The sequence below is a fragment of the Atractosteus spatula genome, chromosome 4, assembly GCF_055471065.1.
Source record: "Atractosteus spatula isolate fAtrSpa1 chromosome 4, fAtrSpa1.hap1, whole genome shotgun sequence".
Taxonomy (NCBI): domain Eukaryota; kingdom Metazoa; phylum Chordata; class Actinopteri; order Semionotiformes; family Lepisosteidae; genus Atractosteus; species Atractosteus spatula.
In genome coordinates, this window is record NC_142709.1 from 14,441,654 (window position 1) to 14,467,154 (window position 25,501).

Sequence of the window (25,501 nt, forward strand, 5' to 3'; positions counted from 1 at the left end):
TAAAAAAAGTAACATTTATTTACATATCACACAATTTTTTTTACACAGAAATGTGTTTTATGAAAGAAAACACTTCCTCTATACAGATGATGGAGTTTGGGCATCAACTAAACATCTGAGCAATACTGACTTTTGAGATTGCTTAGGAAGTCCTTATTTGTAGAGCTGGGTAGTGACTGAAACGGACAGACCACACTCCCACTTTGTCTTCTGTACAGTTACCTCATCAGCAAGAGACACCACATTAACAGGAGGCCTACAGAGAAAGGTGAAAGGGCCATAATGTATTTAACCAAACCAGATTGTTCAAATAGTTGGTAACCTTTATGTTCTAATGAATTTAGTCAATTGCATTTTTTTGTTCTTTTAATTCTAGACATGCAGTATTTTTCTGCTACCAAATGCAGTAGCTTATTAAACCACAAGATCTGGGAATGTGCTTGCAGAATGTTTGCTTGTAGGACCTACTGCTGGGTGCAAACACCTGCCCGTACCCGTTCCAGGCAGTAAACTTTCTGCTGTGTATACCGTGCGAACTAAAAAAACAACTGCAGACTGGTAACTTTGTACTACAGATTCTTAATTTTTAGCTTTCGGAAATCTCTGCGTCTTCCCCCCTGTCCCTCTCTGGCACGCCGAGGTCTGAGCCTGCACACTGGACCGCCTGTGGACTCCTGGCAGCGGAGGCGTTGTCTGTGGAGACGGGGGTGGTGGCCTTGTTCTGCGGAGTGAGGGCCAGGTCTGTACCCCCCTCATCTTCTGAGGATTTCTTTGAACCTGGTGATGGACTCGCACTTGGGGAACTGCTTCTCCTCTTACTCTTCTTCTTTTTGCTTTTCTTTTTCTTACTCTTCTTGGTGCGTTTGTGGCGGGGGCTCTTGCTCCTCGAGCTCCTGGTGCTCCCGCCGCCTGGCCGTCCGGGGCTGCCGCTCCCGCTCTTCTTTGCCCTCCTCTCCCCGCTGCGACTCCTGGACCTCGGCCTCCTCCCGGAGGACCTCGGGGAAGGCCCCCTCCCCCTCCTCCTTTCTCTGCCTCGACTCCGGGACCTGGATGCGCTCCTGCCCTTTGACCTGCGCCTCTCCCTGCTGCGAGACGAGCGTCGTTTCCTGCTTCTGGACCTCTCGCCCCGCGGGCTCCTCCTCGCCCCAGCCGGGCTCCTGGACCACTGCCGTCTCCTCCTCTCCCTGCTCCTGCTTCTGTAACTGCTCCGGTGCCTGTCCGATTCCCCGTTGCGCCTGTGCGTGCTCTCGGGGCTGTAGCTGCGCTGGCGTCTGCTCCAATCCCTGTGCTCCGACAGCCGCCAGCTGAACTGGCCACCCCTGTCAGGGGACACGTTGAAATCTCGGTCTGCCTCCCAGAACTCGCTGTTGGGATTCTTGTACACATGAAGGAAGTTGCAGTGCTTGCCCCTGGGGCACTTATGCTTACTGAAAAGCCCTGTTGACAAATAAGAACAATCATTCACAAATATGGCTGAGAGATGCAACTAGATGAGCAAGCAAGAAGGACTTATTATTTTTCAAATACGCATATATGTAATTTGTGATCACTTGTCACATGACATTGCAATGCATAATAATGATAAAGCAAAATTAAAGCCAGAAAAGGATAAATAATTTCTGCAGACACCCGAGTTATCTCTTCAGAAAAGAACTTAACCTCTTCAGAAAACCAGTCAGCAATGTCAATGTACTCTACCCACACCCCCCAAATAGAAAGAATTGAAAAAAAGTTTGTTTTGCATTTGAATGTGCTTCTTTTCTTGAACCATTCTCAAAATGATCTAAATGTGACAAGTATACTTGAAAAGAAAAGATTAGCACTTCTGTTTTTCTCGCCCTGCTTACCACACAGTGCCGTCTTCCACCGGGTCACTGGGGAGAACTCGCACTGCAGCTGTTTTCCTGCATACCAGCGGCCATTAAACAGCTTGAAGGCCTCAATGCACTCCTCCTCCCTGCAGGCAAACCACAGCACAGACCGTTGACAGGCAGTACTCCATCAGCCCACGCACATCACAGACTTGGCTACAAAGCACCAGGGGGTTTACACTGAGAAACAATATCGAGACTAAATATGAACTATGAAAGGTAGCAAGGCATTCAGACTAAGATTTCAACACTTAAAGCTAAATGTTAATCTAACCTTATACAGGTTGATGCAGCTTTTTAAAATAAGTGTCAATTTTATGTACTCGTTAAATGTCTCACATTTCCTCCATTTACAGTCTAAAATATAAAAATGTGTACTAATAGAAGCTACAATGCCTTTTATTTCCTGTGCTTCAAAACTGATTCATAAATCCAACTTAAAAAAATAACTTACTTTTCATACTGGACATACACATTGCCTCTCAGGTGTGGCTCAAAATTGCAGCTTACCTGTAACAAACCAGATCACAATTGAGCACATCTTGATCATGTGTTAGTCCTGTCCAACAAGGGTTTGAATAGTATAAGACTGTCAAAGTATTATAAGAATTAATATTAATATTATGTTACAACTTAAATGAGAACTGCTACACTATTTATGGCCTATTGTAAAGAAGCAGGATGGTGAAAGCATCTCTTTAATCCAACAGAAATACTGCTTTCAATTTTGAGATGGTTGTCGACAAATACTACTTGTTAACTCTGCATGCAGAGCACATGGAACATTTCTGTGGTGAAATGTCTGCTGCACAGCCTATTTTCTGTTAGCTTGTACATCACATTGCATTAGTAATTACAGTGACTTGTGAGCAGGAAGGGCCGCATCACATCGCAATTCGAGGGAACTCGAATACGGGTTTGTGACAACATGGCAACTTACAGTACTTTCATAAAGTTCGCGATTTTGTGCTTAGTTTGAATTTTTTACCTTTTTTCTATAATGTCAATTTATTTTGTTACCGATATTTAATAATCTTTGAGAAATTGGGACTGCAGTTCCCCTTTAACCGAAACCTTCAAATCGAGTTCTTTTCAATCTGCAGATTCAATTGACAACATTTTTCTTACTCTCACAATCTCATCAGCATGGTGACATGGCAGTTACCTCCAGGGAGTCAGACTCCAGCTAGGCTTGCCTATGTGTGTGGTGTTTTCATATCAACTCCCCCATTCCTCCCTGAATTCATGTGGATTTTCTACTGTGGATATTCCAGTTTCTTCCAACCTCTAAAAGTTTAAAATAGTCTTGTCTGACTAACTATTCTTTTTGTCTTACTTGTCTGTCCCTTGAGTTTGGTTCAAATAGATTCATACTTCAGGTATGTTGGTATCAACATACTGTACATGGTTTGCTCCCAGTAAAACCAGCAGCAGCCATGGGCAATAGAACCAGACTAATACAAATACAAATGTATTCCTTACTAATCTGGAAGCAGGATCTAAATAAATGTGGATCATGCATAGTCTGCCACTAAAACACACTCTGTCATTTGCTATTTGGTAATATCCACAGAGCTTTACAGTAACATCAGCACTGTCTGGAGGAGTGATTGGAATCTCCTTGAGAATTACCTCAAGTATAGCCAATGTCTCAGGCAACAGTTATGTAAAGAAATTGCACAATTTAATTGCCTACTATTTATTAAGATGCTCTTCATTATAATAAATCCTCCCTCGTATCATATATAGAAAAATAAAAACTCTTTTGACTTATGTGACCAAGAACTGGGACTGGCCAAGCAACTGGTGAGGGAGTTTCCCCATTTGTGGGTTACTGCATACTTTTCTTCTGTCGGAAATGCAACATTCGGAAAACCTGTATTCAAAGCTTTTCTGCCCGCAACCAGCAACTGCAAACAAAGTAATGTCACTTTCACATGAATATCTTTCCCCAGAAATGGTGATAATTCCTGCTGTGGCATCCTGATATCTAGTCAGGAAGCCCTGATAATCCTCATCAGCTGAAGTTCTTGCTCAATAGTCCACCATTGCCTGAAGAATCACAGGCAGAATCAGCTAATGCCAAAGTTCAGCTGGCTCAACAGGTCGGCATCCTTTCTCATGATTACTCTCAGGGGCCTGCTTGAGTAGCACATTTGAGATAGAACATTATTTCTATTGCACAGAAAAGTCCCAGTTTCACAAAACGCCATTTATTGTTTTTGCAGGACATGGGTTAAGAGTGAGGGAATGTACAATGACAATGTTTGTGTTGGAAAAATGCATGACCAGACAAAATAATGCTCAAGCCCAAAGGTCAATTTACAATTAATACCATTTTGCCTGTTGCAGGTAGAGGCTCAGGGCACAGACTGATGTGTTTTAATAAAAAGAATGACGGTTAAACATGAGTACATGCATGTGAGAAATTACCTTGAACTGCACCACCTTTCCCACAGTTTTGAACTCAGGGAGCACATCTTCATAGAACTCCAGGAACTGCTGGAAGACCTCCTCTTCACTGTACTCCAGGCTGGCATCAGTATCATAGTCGTCACGGCGGCTCTGTTCCATTCCGAAGGTCAGGAACATTCCCCGGATCATCATAGTGGTGCTGGAGGTCAGGTGGGTGTGCTTACGAGAACACCTGTGTAAAATATGTTTTTGATTGATTTTTAAAAGCCCTCAAAGCACTCAGCAATTTACTGTTCCAATTTCTAATCGTTTCAGTAAATTAAAAACCTTCACATATGCTTATTATTAGACCAAGTCCCATGATAACTTGCGAAGAACATGGGAAATGTTTTAATAAAAAGGAAACTTTAAGTATAGCTACCACTTATTAACAATTAAATAGTAAGTTAAAATACTAATATTAAATTTTATAAATATACTTTGGGAATTCTAATTTAAATCCTTAAATTTGCATAATGGCTTTAAAATGAGCTGAGCGTGATTTATAATAACACTTTATTACACTTAATAACATTTATATAATACTGTAAATCCCTGGGTGATGCACAATACTCATTATGTACCTGCAGCCCTGGTACATAGACTATCAGATATAGAAGTAAGAAATTTCTCTTTTTTTTTTTAATTGGTCATTTAAAGAGATTCAATGTGCACAAATGGAATTTAGCCGGAACACTAGCGCTAACATCCTTTAACGGTTCGAGAGTTAAAACATTTGTTTAATATTTTATCTACAGGGTGTACTTCAGTACAATGTACCTGGTCATACTAGCATTGGAATGGAAATTCTGGTCCAGAGGGAAAAGTACCACTTTCTGGTCTATCAAGACCACTTAGAACCTGTTTAGTTCTTGAGGGTTTGTCATTCCAGTAACTTACCAGGTCCAGCACATAGTTTCTAGGTGCAAACAATTTAAATCATTATTTTATGTCACTTGAATTATAGTTATGTTAGAAGTCAATCTCTTAGATGGTTACACTTAGGGTTTAAAGTTCTTTAATTACAGCAAGCTTGTCAAATTACTATCCTGCTTTACTCAAACTTTACAGAAAAGTGTCATTAGTCATATTGTTATAGTTTAAGTTGAAGAAATGCAAGAGCACAATGAAAGTAAAGCTGATTCTTAATTTTACTTCATTAAGTGTCTGAACAAGCTTCAGATTATTTTTGTTTCTTGACAATACAAGTCAAACAGTTATTTTTCTTTGGTTTAGGATCGATTTAACAGTATGATGGCTGTTAGTTTATGGAGTGATTATCTGATTTTTTTTTTAATGTGAGACAGTTTTGCTGAGACCATGTATGATGGCATTGTTCCTTCTTTGGTTTGACTTAAAAATTAATTTACCAGTGTTGTTACACAGTCCTAAAGTTCAACTCAAAAAGCAATAAGACTCATACTTATTAAGAAACTGATCGACTTATAAGTAGAGATCATCTTTGTGTCAAACAATACAACACATTTTGAGAGTTGATATTACTAAAAAACAACAACATTTCTATTAATTTCCCATCAATTAACTATACACCAGGTGAAAAGACTATACTCCTATTTGTATTGGTAATGAGACGATACAGGTAAATCTCTAACTGCTTTTCATCTCATCTTGTGTGTATCCTGACTCACACATGTGAGGGACTGAGGGCACAAACCAGATCCATCTGTATAGTGAGGTCATGCCCAGGCAGATCTGAACTGTGATATTAACATACAGCAGGAAATTGATTCAGCTTATGTTTTCTGTATTTCCATCATTTGTGATTTTTCCTGCATCATGGTTAGTCCTGTCATTGGGATGCACATTCTCCTGCCACGCTGTGTTTGCTCAGCATGCCATATCGGTGCTTTCATTCCATACTGTTACCTAACCAAGTCGTGCAGAATGAAAATAGTGTAACAGCTAGTTCATGTGCAGAACAGCTCAATGATGGTACATCCAAATTGCTCTTTGCTATCCGCATCAGTCTGCTGCAGTGGTTATGTCAACTACTCCACAAACTGAAAAGTCAGTAGAACATTGATGACAATTTGATTAAATATTCAAAATCACAAATTCATCTCACATATATGTTTTTTTTTACTCTGCAAAGGAACAGGTAAAGGTTTATTCCATGCTGAAAAGAGAAGAAAAGAAACAAACATAAAAGAAACTGAGCAACACTGTACCTGTCTCCAAACCGGCAGGCTCCTGTCTTGAGAAAGAAAGGGCAGTTTTCCCTGTCTTTCTCTGTCCCATAGTCCTCTGGGGCTTCAGGGTTCACCCACGTACCACCATTCCCTAGCTGTGCCGCAATCACAAATGAAAATTCCAAGTCAATGTTTATGGATTTCTAGAGCTCACACTGTATTGATAAAGTACACAGCCTTATTACAACTGTATGTAATACAACCTCCAGGGAAATGATTGTGTTTTAACAGAAGTGAGGATTCTCCAAGGTTTAGGGTAGGATAGTGACCAAGAACCTGCTGAAAACAGAATACTGTAGACTTGCAGAAATAAAAGACAATGTTGGTTTTAACATTAAGCAACAAAGGTGATATTATACCAACCTGACTTTCGGCTTCATCCAGCATTTTCTGCACAGCCTCCTACAAATGGTGCAAACACAGGACTGGTAAAGACCCTGAAGTGGGCTAGCAGATATCTGTTAACCTTGGTTAAGAATATGTATGTAGCAAACATCACAGTAACAGCAACAGTTAGAATATATGCCCCAACACAGGAATACAGAAGTATTAAATACTGCATATTCAGTGGCCAGTAGCATCAATACTACAATCTGCTCATTAGGCAGTAAAGCCCTCAACCTCTACAGAAGAGATTCTTTAAAAATAAATTTCTCATACATGGAATGTATCAGCAGATAACATTTATTTTCAACAGCTGACCACTCACTCTTCACCTACTTTGAGTTAATAAATTTAAAATACGAACATTCTGGACCATTTCATATACTTTATCACTCATCTTCCCCATCACACATTTTCTTCTTCCTTTAATTGTGTTTATATTACAAACAAGTCTGCAGTTACTAGGGATGAAATGCAAAGCTCTATTCTATTTTTCACAACTCTGTACACAAAATTCAGCTCGCCTTTGGGCATTTTCTTCACAGGGAACAACTTCTAAGGAATTGCCTCCCAGGCTTGTTTCTTTCAATATATTTACCTTAAAGTATCATTAAAAAACAAAAACTACATGAAAATAAATACAAAAAATCATATTACAATAAAGATCTTTTGCTCTTTTACATCTGCCATGGCACGAGCTAACACTGGATTTAGCTCCGGTCTGGAGGCACTATGGATTACAACAGCAGTGCTTTAATATCCGACTCTACAGAGCTGATGGGCACTATTAGACGTTGGCAGTGTTCCTGTCACTGCCAGGAATTTTACTTCAATTACCCAGCTTGACAGATAATTAGAGGCTTCTGTGATGAACAAAACTAATTTCAGGCAAGAACCATTGCTTATATCTTTGAAGAATGAATACGGATCCCATTTTAAAGAGTGTAAAGATCCAGACCCTTTCAAGAATTGCTACATTGGGAGAAATCTGAAAATGTGAGCACCCAATGGATGCCACAAAACAAGTTGGTATCGCCCCATAGGTAAGAGGAAACATAAATTAATTTCCTCTGCTGAGGTCTGAAGCTCTTATTACTTTTAATTCTTTGCTTCTTTTCCCCAAAACGGCCCAGTACAAGTACCTTGATTGCATATATTTGGGCATGGTTCAGCAAACTGAAGAGTGCTTTCACAAGGACCTCATGTTATATGTGAAATAATGAGGGCTGAACACAAAATCTAGTTGTGCTGAAACTGTCAAGGAAGAGCTCTATTTTGTGCATATATTTATAGTTTTAAATGGGTTAAAAATAAAATCTCATTGTAATCATTAAAAAAACTGTTTCTTTAGCATATAACAATTAAAATGTTGGCAAACTTTTTTTCATATTAAAAACTGAAAAACAGGGTTTATCGAAAGGAGAAGTACATTTCTCATCATTTTTAAAAGTTTTCCAACATGTACTGAATAAGACAGTCAAAATTAGTCTGAGTCAAGACAACCACTAAAGCAAAAAAAAAAAGTACTTAGGACACATATCATGGTCACATGTGCCCAACTTTCTGAGAGGTTTTCAGCTTTTCAATCAAAGCAAGCATTTGCAACAGTGGTATTAATGTGAATTTAATTTCAAATGCAAACCTTTTTCCCACACAATTATGATGAATAATATTGATAAACATATGCATTTTATTTTGAGATCAGTATATTTAGCCTTAAAATCTAAAATAATTCATGATGGTCTATTTAGCCAAACAATAACAGCAGAAAACCTAATTGCATTATAATCTTTTATAAATAAAAAGATACTTTCTCATCCAGGGGAAGCAGGTGATCTGCAGTACAGTATCTCTTTGAGTTTATCTTGGTTAAGGAAGATCAGCAATGAATGGAACACAGCTTACTCCAGAAAAATAAAACAATTTTCTTAAGATTGTTAAAAAAATTCAGCTTTAACATTTTTTGTTTATGGAGACAGCAAAAATACAACTTAGATGATTAAAATGTCAGAGAGAGCCATTCTGATATTTTTCATTTCATGTACAGTGCTTTGAATGGCACTCAAATGAACTCTTCTTATATTCTATCATACATTACTATATTTTTGCCATTTATAAAGTCAAATGCTAAACAAATAAGGTAAGGAATCGCTTGCCTTCAGACTTGAGACCCAGTTCAAAAATTAAAGCAGCACACCATTCTAAAATTCAAATGTAAATACCAATCAGTAATGACAACAGATCTACTCACGGGTAAATAAATATATCAGGTAGAGAGTTACTGAATCACTAAACTAAGAGAGGATGGCACAGGGAAATAGTGGGTAGCACTGAGCCTTGCAACACTGGAGCCCTGGACTGCCATCCGTGTGGAGCTTGCATGTTCTCCCAGTGTGCTCACAGGTTACTCTGGGTGCTCCAGTTACCATCGTCCAAAAACATGCCAGTAGGTTAACTGTCTTCTTTATAATTGGCCCCAGTGTGAGTGTGTGTGCACTGCAATGGTCTGGCGTCCCATCCAGGGTGTATCGTGCCCAGTGCTTCCCAGGACAGGCTCTGGGCCACTGTGACCCTGAATTGGATAAGTAGTTATTGAAAGTGCTGTGATGTGTTAACTAATAGAAACAGGTAGGATATGCTGCTCTTTAGCTATCCTCCAAGAGCAGGAATCACCTCTCTTTCTCTCTTCTCCTGCTGCTTCAGCTCTCTCTCTTCCTGCTCTTTCCTCTGCTGCTCCTCCCATTCTTCCTTTATTCTTCTCTGCAACGAGAATATAACGAACACCACAGGAGTCACTTTAAATCCAAAAAAGTTTAGAAAGGGCCAAAAGCTAATAAATACAGAAAGGACACATTTATAATGAAAGGTGTTACTTAAACAAGTATAAGTAATACTCTTAACTGCCATAATGGCTATCCTCCTCCAGCTGCACTTTGTCACTCATGATGTACTGAGTGCTGCAAGTTCACAAAGTTAGCAGAAAATATATATTTTTTCTGTGGCAAATACACTGACATTTCTTTGAACAGTCATGATATATTTCAATTTCTTCAGCAGAAAGGTCAGCAAGTGAGGTCTCAGGACCTGACCGATGCAGTGATATACAGTCAGGATGTAGTAGGATCTTGTAACAGCTAGACACTTCTGCCCAGGCCATCACATTTGGACCACATTGACTGGTCTGCTGTGAACAATTAGCATATATTACTGCATATCTGTGTCACATCAGGGTGATCCACACAAAACTTTGCTAAAAGGTTCCCCGTTAATCATCCAAGAGGACTTGGCTGACAAGTTCATTTTGGTTATTGATCTTTTGTTTTTTTCTTGATATTCAATAGGTTTGACATTTAATAGATTAAATACCAAAATCATCTATGCCCAATCAACTTTCTAATCAAGTGACTGAATGTTTATGCCACAGTCATAGTCAGCCAAGGGTATTACAATGTTATGAATGATCATTTACTCAAAAGGACACTGAAAATATTTAATCAATATCCATATACTTTTCTTCTAAAACCATACATGGATAATATGATATGCTTCTTTTGATCTAATTTTCCGATGAAAAGTAAATAATATACATGCTTGTCACTTAGCATTAGTTCAATTTCACCATATAAGGTTTAAGATAGTTTTAAGACTTCATAACAGTGTACAACAGGGGAAGGGTTCTGGGTATATTTTCTTTAAACATATACTGTCGTGAAGTCTTAATTCCTCTCCAAAGTCTGTGTCTGTACGTTGTGTTTTGTTGACTTTACCTCCTCTTCCTCCTTTTTCCTTTTTATTGCTTCCTCCCTCTCCTCATTCAGCCTGAACTCCTCCTGAGCAATCCTCTCTCTCTCCAACCACTCCAAGTGCAGACGTTGCCTAAACAGCAAAGAGGAAAAGAATTTTCACCCTTGATCATTAATAGAATATAAATATAAGAGACCACATATTTACAGCCTTCTCTAGGTGGTGTGAGGTGATAACCAGGAAGTGAAAACCTCTTGATAACATTACAGTGACAGCATCAATTCAATGTATATTAAACCAGGTAGGCTTTATAACTATTAACTATTAAGCCAGGTAAGCGTTACAACAGCATTTGGCTACAATGTCTTATTTAAAAAGAAAGCAAGTCGATCCAGCAAAGGTGAGGTAAGACCAAACATACACATCCCCATCTTCAGGAACATCAATCAAATGGAAAAAGCTGAGGAATGTGATGAGTTTGGCTTACTATCTAGGCAAAGAACAGCGTCTTTATGCGTAGCTGTAGAGATGGGACTAGAGAGACAAACCTTTCTTCTTCAGCCCTCTTTTCCTCCTCTTCGTCATCCTTATCTGGTAAAGTCTCATTCTCTGCTTCTTCTTCTTCTTCTCCTACTTCTAAAAATGCAAAGGCAGTTGCAATTTTTTTCTTCTTTAGAAAAGAAGAAATACATATTCGGAAAACTTAATCTTATAATTTTGTAGCAAACACCAAATGCCTAAAAATATAACTGTCTGTTTGCAAACACACCATTTATTATTAAACACAACATAGGAAGCGATACCTGAATCCCTCAGTTTCGCCAAGGCTTGGCGCTTTCTTTTCCGTCTCTCTTTCTTTAGTGCGGCTCTACGCTGTTTATGGCTGCAAAGGAGAATAAGTGGTCACTTACACATACACTTAGTAACACACTACCCTTCGCCTGTGTAACCAAATAATTGCTCCATTTCCTTTTTATAACAAAATGTTGTTGTTTTTTTATCGGTAACTTATTTTTATCCGAGTAAAGTATTCTGTGACCACAAATTAAGACGCCTGTAAGGAGATGCAGTACTTCATGTGCAAATATGGCACATTTCTAAAGTAAATTGTATATTTCAAAGAAAACAGAGCAATATTAGTGCAAAGAAATACCAGTTAATTTCTGTAGTTGCGTTGCCACCTAAAGGTACTTTCCAATCGAACCCTTTCTACGTGAAAACAAAGACAGTCTCTACATCACTTCAAACTTTCGTTTTTACAATAGTTTATACATATCAGTGCTTGCTTAGGTTCAATTTAAATGGGAGAAATCCTGTTGTAATTACTCTTATTCACAATTCAAACATACTACCTCAGTCCTGAATTCGTCAATGCTACCACGGGCGCTGCCATCTTTGTTTTTCTGACGTCACATCCGGATCATGAGTGAACCGGTTTCCTAATGTCATAGACGAGCTGTAATGCTTTTAATAGACCCACATTTTTAATAACTTCTGCATCGATTGGGTTATATTACCTTTGAAAAAAAATATATACTACCCCACTATTGTTTTTGGTGCAACAAAGTTTTGATTTATTTTTCTGGGGGCATAATTTGACAGGGAAAAGAAAAATCAGCTGTTGATATAATCAGCATACACTGTTATGTGCTATTTTTAACTTTATATGTTCCATTCCAGTTCATTCAGTTATAGGTATTTAACAAATGGCATCAGTGGTATTAATGAATGGACTACAGTATATCCTCATTTAGGGGCTTTCAATCATCTTCTCTAAACGATTTTACGGCTTATCTAACACCGAGAAAGTAGTTCTTCTTTGAACATTGTACAGTCGGTGGTACTCAGAAATAAGAAGCGCAAAAACGTCTTGATAACGTATCCCATTGCCGAGGCAGAAAAGACGGAAAAGGCCCGCTCTTTAAAAACGCAAACACTGCCAAACTTCCCCTCTATGAGCTGTGCAAGTTCAGGCGCCTGTGCGGTGAACTCTGTGGTCTGAGAGCGCGCAAGCGCACTGGCTCTCTGGCGACATACAGGCGCGGATTGTTGAAAGGGGAGTACGGCAGGAGACTGATGATAAAATTAATATTTGGCGCATATAAAACCTAAAATAAAAGGCGGCGTTGTTTCCCGTGAGCAAGCGTATCTCATTGTAATACCTTAATTCGCGACGTATATTCGCCAACAACGAGGGCTGAGTAATGGCGGACAAAGAAGGTATAGTAGGGGCATGCTTGTCCTTTATTGTGCGTGTTGCCTTATCCTGGTGTCGACTGATTTTTTTTTCTCCTGTTTTGACCGCTGGAAAACAACCCCGAGGGACCCTGCATTGGTTTAAAAATTCCGCTGGAGATTTGGAAAGTTGGAAAGTGGATAGAAAACGGAGTTTGACTTGATTTCCTTAAAATATCCCGTTACATTTCGTGTTGTGAATAATCTACTCCCCTTTGTTAAAAATTCTAGCATAACAAAAGAAAAGAATTAGAACTGGAACTTTATTTTTGCGATTGGTGTAGAACAGAGTACTGATTGTGCTGTTTTCCCTCTAAAACACACATGCAAATACTTCGAAGATTAAAGTGACTCTGCTTACTGTATCCCTTCCTTGGGGCTGCGTAGGAATATGGTTCTTCTTGTGTTTAATTTAGATGCTACTCTGAATGTCTGACTGGAGTTAAGATTGACCCAGATACAGTTCTACAGAAATCCAGTTATTGCAATGGAAATCAAAACCAGAGGCTGAGGGTGGTTGGCAAATTTAAGTTTGAACATACACCCTTTATCTTGGCTTAAAAAACAATCTAATGATAATAATAATAAATATGTACTGTGAACTTTTAGAATCGTTCCTTTAGCAACTAATTTCAAGAAGGGGGAGTTGTTTCCCTGCCTTTAAAATGCACATCATTAAGTTTGGTTAAGGGAAGTGCAGTTCAACCGAACAGGAGTGATTTCTGCACACAAAGGGTTGTGGGGGTCTGGAACAATCCTGTTGGCATGTTGTTGAATCTGCAACCCCAGGATCTTTCACAAAACAGCTGGACAAGATCCTCTGACCAATCACCTTTTAGCAACCAAGCGAGCTGTATGGTCTGGAAGGGTTTCTCTCCCTTGTGTCCTGCGTTCTCCTGTATGTGGGAATTGGGATAGAAGGCTGTGCAGTTTGCCTTTGTAGGTTCCAGATGTCAACAGAGACACGCGGTGTTAGCTGAGCATTTTTCTTTCCTTGATTTTAACATGCTGAGGGTTGTGGGGGGCGGATAACATAAGGGAGCTGCAATCCTGTTTTTCTTTGGAGAAAACGCGTCCAGTTTTTCGGTGTCTCACGGCTTCCACTGTGTTTTGCAGTGTATGACGATGCAGTGGAAGAGAGGGTCATTAATGAGGAGTACAAGATCTGGAAGAAGAACACACCTTTTCTCTATGACCTGGTAATGACACATGCCCTGGAGTGGCCAAGCCTGACTGTGCAGTGGCTGCCAGACGTCAATAGGTAAGTCATGTTTGGAAGCCAATGGGTTTTAATGGGGCTCCATTGAATGGGACAGAAATAGAACTTAAGGATTAAGTTCAGTTTAAGGATCACTGTTAGGGACCTTATACTGTATATGTCATTGTGACCAAGTAAATTCTGGGTTTGCTAATTGGCATCCATACTGTGTGGTGGCTTCAGAAGGCAACACTGTTTGCATGTTGTGGTCATCAGGAGTTATTTGGATTGATCTTTTGCTTTCATTTGGGTTTTCAACATTAACATCTTGCACCGTTGAGGTATGGTGAAAGAAATATCCCAGAAAATGTACTATAAAGCAGTAGTGTAGCCATTTGCAGAATGCAACTGCAGTGTTACCACCCTCTAGGCGATCTTGTCAGATTATAGGAGCTGCGCAAGGCTGGGGTTGGTCAGTCCTGGGATGGGAGGCACCTAAGGAAAACCAGGCTGCTGCTCTGAGGGGTGTTATTGAACCAGTAGGTGGAAAACCTTCCTCTCAACCAAGATTTTCAAGACCAGTGTGGTGACCTAGATGCGCAGTAAGAGGTGCTGGCCTCTGGACAAAACATTCTACTAAGATCCTGACTTATTACAAGATCCTTTACTTAAATAGGTAAAAAAAACAAGAATAGTACCTAATCAGGTCTTTTTTAGTTCAGTTTCTCCTGTTTCCATTCAGTTTTGTGACTTTTAAGAGGTACTTTCATTTTAATGCTCGTGACTGTCGTATGTGTGTGTATATAGGCCAGAAGGGAAGGACTATGCCATTCATCGGCTGGTGTTGGGAACCCACACATCAGATGAACAGAACCACCTGGTCATCGCCAGCGTGCAGATCCCCAATGACGACGCCCAGTTTGACACCTCCCACTACGACAGCGAAAAAGGAGGTGAGACCAGCTGGTGTGCCCCATAGAGTGTGTAGTGTCAGATTGATGATGATGATGATGATGATGATTATTATTATTATTGTTATTATTATTATTATTATTAAGCAGATGACACATTTTGTAATTGCATTGAAAACAACAATGGACTGTAAATGACTGGAACAGTCCAAAACCGCAGTAGACAGAAACACGGTTGCAATGCTGAGATGGTTCACAGGATGTAGAAGTATGTTCTACAATTAAAGCGATTGCAGACAACAATTCTGCTTTTTCCATTCAGTTCTGAGTACAGGGATGAATCTAAAGGTGTAGCCTGAGACAGTGCAGTGGTGAAGCAAGGGAAGAGAGTGGCAGGAGAGGGAAGAGAAGAGCAGCTAATTGCCCTGCAGAAAATTAGCAGAGAGGCTGCTGGTATATAAGGAGAGAGGAGGGATTGGGGATGGGATTGGCGCAGAGCGAATGTACGAGATCTTAAATCTGGTAGAGGCAGTGATGGTTGAATAGGAGAAGCAAGGGTGCTAAAGAAAGGATGAATTGTGCATCTGGACCAGACTGGTATTGGAAGAAACCTTCAAGACGGGATTTATTTCTTTCCAAACAAGAATGAAGAGATGTTTAATTTTTAGGTGGCTTTTGTAAAGGTTAAATATTGTGCCCGTGTACCTTGTAATGTTGTTTCATGGGAGATTTGTCTTTTGTTTCACTATAAATATGTTTCGCTCTTTTTTTTTTTCCTTACCATCTTCTAATAATGATCTGTTTTCATATTTTTGACCACTGAATTGTTTGGAGGTACAGTGGTTAAATGTGACCGATAGAAAAAGGTCAAATATTTCAGTCCTATACGGTACATCAAATTTGAGGAATTTTTATAGTCACGATTTATAGGTTGGTGAAGTGGAAAACATGAAATGGCAGAGGAACCTTGTTGGATTCCGGTACGAGAACAGTCAGATTTTAACGTTTTTGTAGGTGTCCTTGAGTATATCAAGCTTGATATGCAGCATTTTGCAGAATAGTTTTTAACGTTACCCTTCAGTGTGTCTTTTTTGTTAGAAAAGTGCAAGGGAAGTGGACTTGTGAAACTTCTATAAAATAACGCTCTTTAATTCTCCTCTTATCAGCAGGTAAGCGATTCCTCAGCTGGGCTGCAGAGGGAAAAGTTCCTGGGGGTTGTGGGGCACCAGTCAGCACAGCCCAGGTTACAGGAGGGGATGAGCAAAATGAGCACCTTTCCTGAGGTAGTATTATACATTTTGGGGGGCGCAGTGCCCTTTTCGGAGATTTTGGGATGCACTCCTTCTCCAGCCCTCCCTGTGCAGTGAGGCTATAGGTAACATGATATGGAATAAATTATCCTTAAATTTATATACACTTATTTAGCGCTTTTCTGGACACTCCACTCAAAGCGCTTTACAGCTTTTGGGGACTCCCCTCCACAAGCACCAGTGTGCAGCCCCACCTGGATGATGCGATGGCAGCCATAGCGTGCCAAAATGCTCACTATACACCAGCTATCAGTGGGGAGGAGAACAGAGTAATGAAGCCAATTCATAGATGGGGATTATTAGGAGGCCATGATTGGTAAAAGCCAGGGGGAAATTTGGCCAAGACACCGGGGTTAAAACCCCTTCTCTTTTTGAGAAACGCCCTAGCAAGAGTAAGGTGCCAGCTGTTCATTGGCTATGTTTACCAACATGAACCAAAAGATCTGTAATTGTGTTAAAATATATAGCTGAGTTTTGTTCAGGAGCATTATAAAGTTAGTCATTTTCCTCTGCATTATTGTAATGCTTGTGTGTGTTTTAGCTTCCAGTTGAACTTGAGATATTGTAAAGGTTTTTTTAGTAGTAATAGAATTCAGATGATGGAGACCTTACTGCACAGAGATCAGTTGCTTTTTTTATGATTGGCCTTGTTTTCGGGATTTTTTGTTCTACTGTGTTTTTGTATTGCTATAGGGTTTCTTTCAGATTAAGCATTTAGTTACTTGTGTATGATGTAATGGGTTTAGTGTTGTAGGACAGGTGCTTTTTATCAGAGGAAAAAAAACATTTAACAGTGTCGATTCAATTGCAACACATCTAGTGTTCCTGTTTTTAATTACTTTTCTGTTCTCTTTAGAATTTGGAGGATTTGGATCAGTGAGTGGAAAGATAGAAATTGAAATCAAGATCAATCACGAGGGAGAAGTGAACCGGGCGAGGTACATGCCACAGAATCCCTGTATCATCGCGACAAAGACGCCAACTTCAGATGTGCTGGTTTTCGACTACACCAAACACCCCTCCAAACCAGGCAAGTGAACGTGGACTTTTTTCAGTTGTATTCAAAAGGGTCCCTTCAAAGCAGTTTTCTGCTAAGTAAAGGAGGTGTGGATCTGTGAGGGAAACTCATAATACATCTCACAACAGGAGCTTGTTTAGCTGGTAAAATAAGTGACCTTCCTTTTAAGGCTACAGTTTTAAACGGGTAGTGAGGAGTCAAGCTGTGCTGCAACATGCTGCAGGTAACAGCTGGAAGCAGAAAGTGTGAGTGTGGAGTGAAGACCTGGGTCTGCTGTAACAGGGTCTCCATCTGTGTAAATACATAATGCGTATCCGTTTGATTTGGGGCTGAGCAAATTGAATTTGGAAGCAGAACCCATTTCCTGCGCATGCTTGAACACCGACTCTGCCTCCCCGGGTTGTGTGGTGTTGGCAGTGGAGTCTGCAGCCGGGGGCGAACGGGGCAGCCGCATGGCGCGTAGTGAGGGGAGCGTGGCTCTGCTGCCTGAAGCTGGCTGTAACGCGCCCTGTTTCCTGCAGACCCCAGCGGCGAGTGTAACCCCGACCTGCGGCTGCGGGGTCACCAGAAGGAGGGCTACGGGCTGTCCTGGAACCCCAACCTGAGCGGCAACCTGCTGAGCGCGTCGGACGACCACGTGAGTGCCCCACGGGGACCGCCGCGTCGTGTTCATGGAGCGGCACGTCGAATGCCAGATCAGCAGCATTGAACGAGGTGGTGGCTGTAGGGGCAGATGTACCTTGATGTTTGTCGATTTTCCTGCGAGTTCACTAATTCACCAGTGCTGTAAAGTTTCATAGATTCAGTTTGAGCCAAACTTCCATTTGGCTCAAAATGGTATTACGGAGCTGGAGAAACTGTTGAGTGATGTTGGGTGTAATGGGCTGCACATCGCTCCAGGAAGGGGCAGGGTTAAAAACAAGGCTCTAGCTTCCCTGCTAGTCTCTTGCGCTTTTAAGACATCTGAAATGGCTATTTCTTCTCTTGATCTAGACAATATGCCTTTGGGACATCAGCGGAGGACCGAAGGAGGGAAAGATCGTCGATGCCAAGACGATCTTCACCGGCCACACCGCGGTGGTGGAGGACGTGTCCTGGCACCTGCTCCACGAGTCCTTGTTTGGCTCCGTGGCCGACGACCAGAAGCTGATGATGTGAGTGCGGATGAGCGTTCCCACCGTTCCACACCATCTCTGGAGATCCAGGCAAACTCTTCAGGATATACGGACAGAAGGGGGGGGCGTTTTGCAAAGGCTAAATCAGCCTGTGCATCACTGTCTGGTTCTGTAACCCTTTCCTAAATCCTGCGACTAACCGTACGACTGGTGTGTCTTCCCCAGCTGGGACACGCGGTCTAACAACACGTCCAAGCCCAGTCACTCCGTGGACGCCCACACCGCGGAAGTCAACTGCCTGTCCTTCAACCCCTACAGCGAGTTCATCCTGGCCACCGGCTCCGCTGACAAGGTTTGGACGTCCGTCCTCCACTTTACTTCCAGCACGGCAGAGGGTCACGAGAAAGCATTTGTGCTCTTTTTGGCACAAATGCTTTGGTGGTTACCATCCTCAAAGCTTCCATCTGCTCCACCACTTGCCATCTTGAAATCTTACCATTGTTGCCTATTTGTGTTTTAACATTAAGTCACAGGAAATCAGGTTGCAGCCTTTGTGTATACTTCACCTTGTGACGGAGCTGCTGCAGAAAATGGATTTTCAATTGTCTGTAATCATTTTGACAATGACATGCACCGTCGTCTGTCACCCTTGGCTGGTGTGGATCGGATTTTGCATGGAGGAAATTGGATTCCCTTTACTCAGTATTGTGACTCTTGACTTAGATGGGATTTTAGCTCATTTACATTAGAGAGATGTGTACAACAGTGGAAAGAAAACCAATGGAATGTGCTTTATTTTTTGTGCTCGCCATATGTATTTGGAGGTCACCACAAAGAAAACACACTCAAACTCAAACTGACAACAAAAGAGCTGTACCCAGAATTCTTTTTGGGGGGGGAATCCCCTTTGCGGTTTAATATCTGAGCTCTTAAAGTACAGATCAAATGCAGATGCCCTGTGCATCCCTTCACCTGCTTGTTTTGCGAACAGTGCTGTTGCGGTGCTGTGGCTCTGGTCTCAGTTGATTTTGTTCTTCAGACGGTGGCCCTCTGGGATCTCCGGAACCTCAAACTGAAACTTCACTCCTTTGAGTCGCACAAGGATGAGATATTCCAGGTAATACTCAATATAAAGGGTGGCATAGAAAGAAGAAAGCAAAGACTGGATAGGGTGCCTACTCCTTGGTTTCCAAATTAGAGAGGCTCTAATTCAGTGTCAAAGATGGGAAGTGACAAGCCTTTGTTCCTGAGAACTGCTTTATTTACCACACAGAAACTTTCAAGACTTACAAACAGTAGAAGTACAACTATACCAGAACCCTGTAACTTGACTCCCTCCCAATTACACTAAACCCATGTAAATTACACATTACTACTTCTATACATCATCTTCTGATAGCAGTTGCACATAAACCATTACAACTTTTATTGTCTACTCATATGTTGAGTGGTGTGATGGAGTATGGGATAACATTTCTTTAGTTCATTTGAGAAATTACAAGGATTACAGCAAATGTTATGCTCTCGATTATTTTTCTGAGAAATGATTTATTATAGTTGAATGCAATTACACCATAATGGCAATAAAGTGCAGAAGAAGCTGCTATTACACCATCGCCAAGAAAGCTTTATCTTTCTGTGAAGACAAACAGTGTCTTCGCATCATCCTCTGATTGAAAAAGATGCCCCAGTAGAGAATCCTGCAGAGTGGACATGAGCTGGACTGTATCTCATATCACTATGGGCATTTCCCCTTCCTTTGTCACAAATTCAATTACAGCTCTCAGCTTAAAGCAATTTGAGCTCTGCGCTTATATCCCGGAGGTGGAGCCGCAAGTTGGAAATAATGGAGTCAATTGCAATAAAACATTGCTCAGAAAAACATCAGGACTTCTGGGTTGGCCCTCGTATTTGAGGGTCAGCCCCTGACTTAAACTGTTTTTTCAACGTATTGTTGTGTTATCACAATTCCTCAAGACTACAGAGGGCTATCTTGTGCATTTACAATCAGAAGCGTATGCTGGCCTGAGCTTTATTGCACTGACAGTGAATTACTGACTTCATTGGCAGGTGCAATGGTCCCCTCACAACGAAACCATTCTGGCTTCCAGCGGCACAGACAGAAGGCTTAACGTCTGGGATCTGAGGTGAAACTGCCCTTTCTCTTTTTGACCTCGGTGTCTTGTGTATAAAACCAGCATATTTTCACATTGAAAGCAACTTAAGGAGATATCAGCCTGGAATGTATTTGCTGTTAGTGTCTGATTTACATTGTAGATGTTCGGGAATGTTAGTGGTCAGTTCTGACTTCTGTTTTTGTTCACGTAAAATCAAAGCATTTAAACTAAGTCTTTTAAAAAAAAAGCTAAACAATGTTTCTGGCTAATTATCCACAACTGTAATCCTAAAGAAACACTGTTTAAAATGGGTCCCAAGTCCTACTGGAAGCCGGCAAGGCTGCAGAGCTAAGGTAGGCTTTCTCATTTGACAGTTACTGCCAATACATGTGATGAGTAGTGAAAATATTAGCGTTGCAGTTTTAAATTGTTGGAAGAGGTGAAGAAAACTCAGTTGATACCATTCTTCAAAGTGTCATATTCTATTTTGAAACCTCCACAAATTTTACCTCGGTAGAAACCCACACCTTGTTAAAACCTTAAGTTTAGTTTTTGAAACGGCATCAAAAATAAAGTCCTTGTTGTCTGTGCAGCAAAATTGGAGAGGAGCAGTCAGCAGAGGATGCAGAAGATGGACCTCCTGAGCTTCTGGTAAGGCGTGATGAAAGGCCGAGTCTCCAGAGTCAAGTGGATGTTGTATTGGTGCTGACGATACAGCCCATGTCACTGAACCAGGCAGACAATTGCTAAAGACCTATAGGATGTGCCAGCTGGCATCTGAGCCCCCATCTTTAGAGGAGGAAATACTCTTTTCAAGTTTTTCAGTGACCCCCCTGTTACAAACAAGGACCGGTTGTTTTCGGAAACACCCCTCAGTCGGCAGAAAAACACTGCAGTGTGGAGGGTGCTGTTTAACTGCTAGTCTTCATTGGAGAATGAATGTAGCGGTGATGACCGACACCAATTGATCTATATGCTAGCTGGATCCGGTGAGGGCTACCAGTTTTTTAAACCGATGAACATATTCAATCTGCAGTTTATCCATGGAGGACATACAGCCAAGATCTCGGACTTCTCCTGGAACCCCAATGAGCCGTGGGTTATCTGCTCTGTTTCGGAGGACAACATCATGCAAGTGTGGCAGATGGTGAGTGAGAACACGATCCAGAAGATTACTGCTGCCTCCTATCCGCAGCGCTGTGCTGTTGTCTGACAACACGGCTCGTCTCTGTGGTAACGGAAGACGTCTAAGGGCAGAGACGGTACCAAGGCGTTCTTCTGATTTGTGGTAGTATGAAAACGGGTGAATGCCTATTTTTTTATGATGATAGGAAAATGTATCTGGGGTCTCGTGACACTAAGCCCGAATGTACTGCCTGCTGCACCTATGCTTTGTGTAGCCCTCTATTTCTAGTTTTTCATCTCATCCTTTAAGCAGGGCCTCGGAATTGAATTCCTTCACACTGACGAGTGTGTTCTAAGTTTTTAAATTGATAACACTATTATTAGGGTTTCTGCAACTCATTATGCTAACCGAATGCAGGCGTCGTTCTTTGGTGAATCGCTCAAGTGAAAAGGCTGTTGTGCTTCCTCCAGGCCGAGAATATTTACAACGACGAGGAGTCCGACACCCCCGCCTCCGAACTGGAGGGGCAGGGGTCGTAACCCCACAGCGCCCCAGCAGGGCCGAAGGAAGGGGAGCGACGGACAGAGGCCGGCGCCTGAGAAAAGCCCAGCCCCGCCTGGTTACGGACTCCTGTGATTCCAGTCTTCACCTACCACGGTCTTCTACAACCCATTGATCTACTTCCAGCTCTCCTCCCTCTGCACTGTTAATAGATGCCTTTACACTTGCAAAGCTGTTAAGGGACAGGTGGACAAACGGGGTGTGTTCCAGTTTATTTTTGTAGTATAAAATGAGTATGTCGCTGGGAGAACTGCTGAACGCGCCACCTTGTCCCTTCTCAAGATGAGGTGGTGCTCGAGCGCAGCAGAAGCGTTTGCTAGCGTTGACCTGCTGAAGACATTCCGGTAACAAGACTCTCCCGGGAGCGCTGTGCACAGGTGACAGGACCCTGTGCTTCATTCCAGCACTCAATTTCAAAGAAAGAACACAAGATAAGAGCTGGGGCTTTACGTTTTTACCATTTAAATCAGTTTAAGTTGTTTTTCTTCTTCTTCTGTGTTGATGTTTGCGGTTTGGGTACAGTCCTCGGTGGCGCTGTACACCACGATGCTTTGCTTGCGCCGACGCTTTTCTCCGAATTGCGCCCTCCTGTTTCTCCCAGAGCTAAACAAACGTTTGATTTTGTGACGTGGCCTGCTAGATTGCTTTAAGGATCAGTTCCGAAAAGCAAGTGTAATCGCATCTTGAAAATTATGCTGTAGCTCATCAAAAGTGGTTCAAATGCTATTCTTCTATTAGGAGCAGCAGTTCAGCGCTGCTGAAATGGACAGCACTTGGCAGGTAGTGGAGATGGCACTTGAATGGGTTTGCGGAGAGGAAAACAAATTTTTGGATGTTAGTAATGAAAAGCAGTGAATTCCGCTTAATGAGAGTGCTTTTACTTATTAGTTTTCTGGAGATGCAGTAGATGGCAATGTGACAAATCACACCCATCATGCACCCTGCTGTTCTTCCAATCCTGTCCACAAGGTGGCAGTGTAAACATGGCATGGGTAGCATTTCTTTTCTTTTGTACTTTTTGTTCCATTTTGTGCAAAGTATGGTATAAAATGCAATAAACCTTTTGTTATGACTTTTAAAACCTCTTTATTTTGTATGGTTTTTTTTACCACCATGAAGAAATAAAGGTAAAGCGAGACTTTAACTTGTGCTTTTGTCAAGGGAACTTCGCCAGCAGCCATATCACCCGGCAACTCACAACTGGCAACCCACTGAAGCTCAGCAGGTGTGAGCCTGGTCAGTACCTGGATGGGAGAAACTCCTGGGAAAAACTAAGATTGCTGCTGGCAGAGGTGTTAGTGGGGCCAGCGGGGGGCGCTCACCCTGCAGTCCATGTGGGTCCTAATGCCCCAGTATAGTGACGGGGACACTATACTGTAAAAAAAAGTCGTGGTCCTTCGGATGAGATGTAAAACCGAGGTCCTGACTCCCTGTGGTCATTAAAAATCCCAGGGCGTTTCTCGAAAAGAGTAGGGGTGTAACCCCGGCATCCTGACCAAATTTCCTATTGGCCCTTACCACTCATGGCCTCCTAATAATCCCCATCTATCAATTGGCTTCATTACTCTGCTCTCCTCCCCACTGATAGCTGCTGTGTGGTGAGCGTTCTGGTGCACTATGGCTGCCGTTGCATCATCCAGGTGGGGCTGCATATTGGTGGTGGTGGAGGGGAGTCCCCATTACCTGTAAAGCGCTTTGAGTGGAGTATCCAGAAAAGCACATATATATAAGTGTAAGCAATTATTAATTATAACTTTGAGATTCTATGAATAGCAAAAGAAATTAAGCAGATCAATCGGGGAAGGTGCTTGTTTGCGAAACAGAATGCTTTATCCAGACATTGCCAGTGCAAGTGCCATGAGTGATTAGGATTCCCTACACAGAGCCATGCACAACAGGACTGGCAATACCCAGGGTTGTCTGGTCTTGAGTATGCCATGTTTGAACTTGCAGCATAGTGCTGGAGAGATACTTAAAGGGGGGGTTGGTTAACTATTGGTGCTCCTGAATTAGGATGTATAACAAGTATCCCATTTTTTTAGATCTGTAATCATTGAATGAAAATTTGTCAAAGAAACTAGTTTGTTCATCATGGAGGGTTTTGTTCATAGCTGAACTCCAGTTCAGTATTGAGCATCACTGACTATTAACTGTACATAGAAAATTTCATATTAAAATACTTGTCAAATGTGTAATACGGTAAAAATTCTACAAGTATTAAGTAGCAGAGGGGAGTAAAAAGAGCTCACCCAAGATTTCAAGATGTTCCTGAACAAAACCCTTCCAAAACACATAGGGTCAACATAGATGGGAGTTCAGGTTATATCTGTTAGTGGTGATGATTCAGCGTGCTAGTTATGTTGGGTTTCACTATTCCCTGTAAAGCATTTCAGAACGTCTGTCAATTTTTACACGAACTTGAACCTGCTTCAATATCATGAAAGGCTGTGTGATCCACGTGTAGAAAATGTTAGTGCTCACACCACTTTATCATTTTTCCCCACTCCTCATTTCCTCCCGTGTATGAAATGACTGAAGTGGTGGCAAAAAGGGTCACCAACTGCAACTGCACACCTCAATAGTAATAAAATGTATTCTTTAAAAGTAACTTCTTTCTTCAAGGAAGGAATGGGTAAGGCATATTGCAACCTGAGGAGAAGACTCTCACAGTTAAGCCACTAGACTCCACAAAGGTTAAAAGAAGCACCTGGATTCTGTCAACATGTAATGTACCAATAATAGGGTCAGAAACCAACCAAGAGCTATTTGGCTATTCCTTAAACGTAAAAATAGAGCGTCACGAAAGATTCACAAACCTGTGTATAGTCAGTTATGTACAAGCTGCCAGATTTGAGTGCTGTTACAATACGTGACTCATCTTACACGTAGCTTTTCATTGCCAGGAACCTATCTACAATTAGTGATGCTTTGTCAGTCAAAAGCCAATTGCGAAGGCTCAGAAAATTTAAATAAACTGAAAGAGCTATATTTACCAATTATTTTTTGTGCATTTTGCAATTGGTTTCCAAAATTCATAGATGTTAAGTACAAACAAGCACAAATTTGATAAATCCAGAAAATGTCTTAAAATATTTGACAGAGTGCATCAGGCAATGTTTCGTGACCTTTAGAAACTTCTCTTAACTAGTACTGATCCCAAAAAGCGGCAATAATATAAAATAAAATGACCACATGAAACATTAGATTTTGTTTTGACCTTTAACAAATAAAACTGACAAGTATAGAA

General features: G+C 41.3%; 2 protein-coding genes across 3 annotated transcripts; one reads left to right on the forward strand and one right to left on the reverse strand.

Annotated features, from left to right (window-relative positions):
* zrsr2 (zinc finger (CCCH type), RNA-binding motif and serine/arginine rich 2) lies at positions 1–12,062 on the reverse strand. Its single transcript, XM_088914857.1, has 11 exons — positions 12,016–12,062; positions 11,467–11,546; positions 11,212–11,299; positions 10,687–10,795; positions 9,593–9,679; positions 6,899–6,937; positions 6,515–6,630; positions 4,305–4,518; positions 2,326–2,381; positions 1,848–1,957; positions 1–1,437 (listed from the first exon to the last, which is right to left on the reverse strand). The coding sequence occupies exons 1-11, from the start codon at positions 12,054–12,056 to the stop codon at positions 587–589; spliced, it is 1,791 nt and encodes a 596-aa protein (XP_088770983.1). The 5' UTR covers positions 12,057–12,062; the 3' UTR covers positions 1–586.
* A 576-nt stretch (positions 12,063–12,638) lies between these two features.
* rbbp7 (RB binding protein 7, chromatin remodeling factor) lies at positions 12,639–23,335 on the forward strand. Of its 2 annotated transcripts, none has more exons than XM_088913079.1 (12): positions 12,639–12,883; positions 14,015–14,159; positions 14,904–15,049; positions 17,174–17,347; positions 17,857–17,972; positions 18,329–18,489; positions 18,676–18,802; positions 19,490–19,567; positions 20,521–20,597; positions 21,161–21,218; positions 21,604–21,714; positions 22,164–23,335. In XM_088913079.1, exons 1-12 carry the CDS (start codon positions 12,868–12,870, stop codon positions 22,230–22,232), a joined length of 1,278 nt encoding a protein of 425 aa, XP_088769205.1. In that variant the 5' UTR covers positions 12,639–12,867; the 3' UTR covers positions 22,233–23,335. The 2 variants fall into 2 exon arrangements, with proteins under 2 accessions (XP_088769205.1, XP_088769204.1); XM_088913078.1 differs by having other exon boundaries at positions 12,665–12,883; positions 19,490–19,566; positions 20,517–20,597.
* Positions 23,336–25,501: the final 2,166 nt, after the last annotated feature.

Excerpts from the sequence above, each read along its gene's own strand:
- rbbp7 (XM_088913078.1), top strand. Across the intron at positions 18,490-18,675 it reads GACGACCAGAAGCTGATGAT|CTGGGACACGCGGTCTAACA; the intron begins GTGAGTGCGGAT and ends TGTCTTCCCCAG. Across the intron at positions 20,598-21,160 it reads CTTAACGTCTGGGATCTGAG|CAAAATTGGAGAGGAGCAGT; the intron begins GTGAAACTGCCC and ends TTGTCTGTGCAG.
- zrsr2 (XM_088914857.1), bottom strand. The coding sequence starts at position 12,056 with ATGGCAGCGCCCGTGGTAGCATTGACGAATTCAGGACTGAG. Across the intron at positions 11,547-12,015 it reads TTGACGAATTCAGGACTGAG|CCATAAACAGCGTAGAGCCG; the intron begins GTAGTATGTTTG and ends TCTCCTTTGCAG. Across the intron at positions 11,300-11,466 it reads GGCGAAACTGAGGGATTCAG|AAGTAGGAGAAGAAGAAGAA; the intron begins GTATCGCTTCCT and ends TTGCATTTTTAG.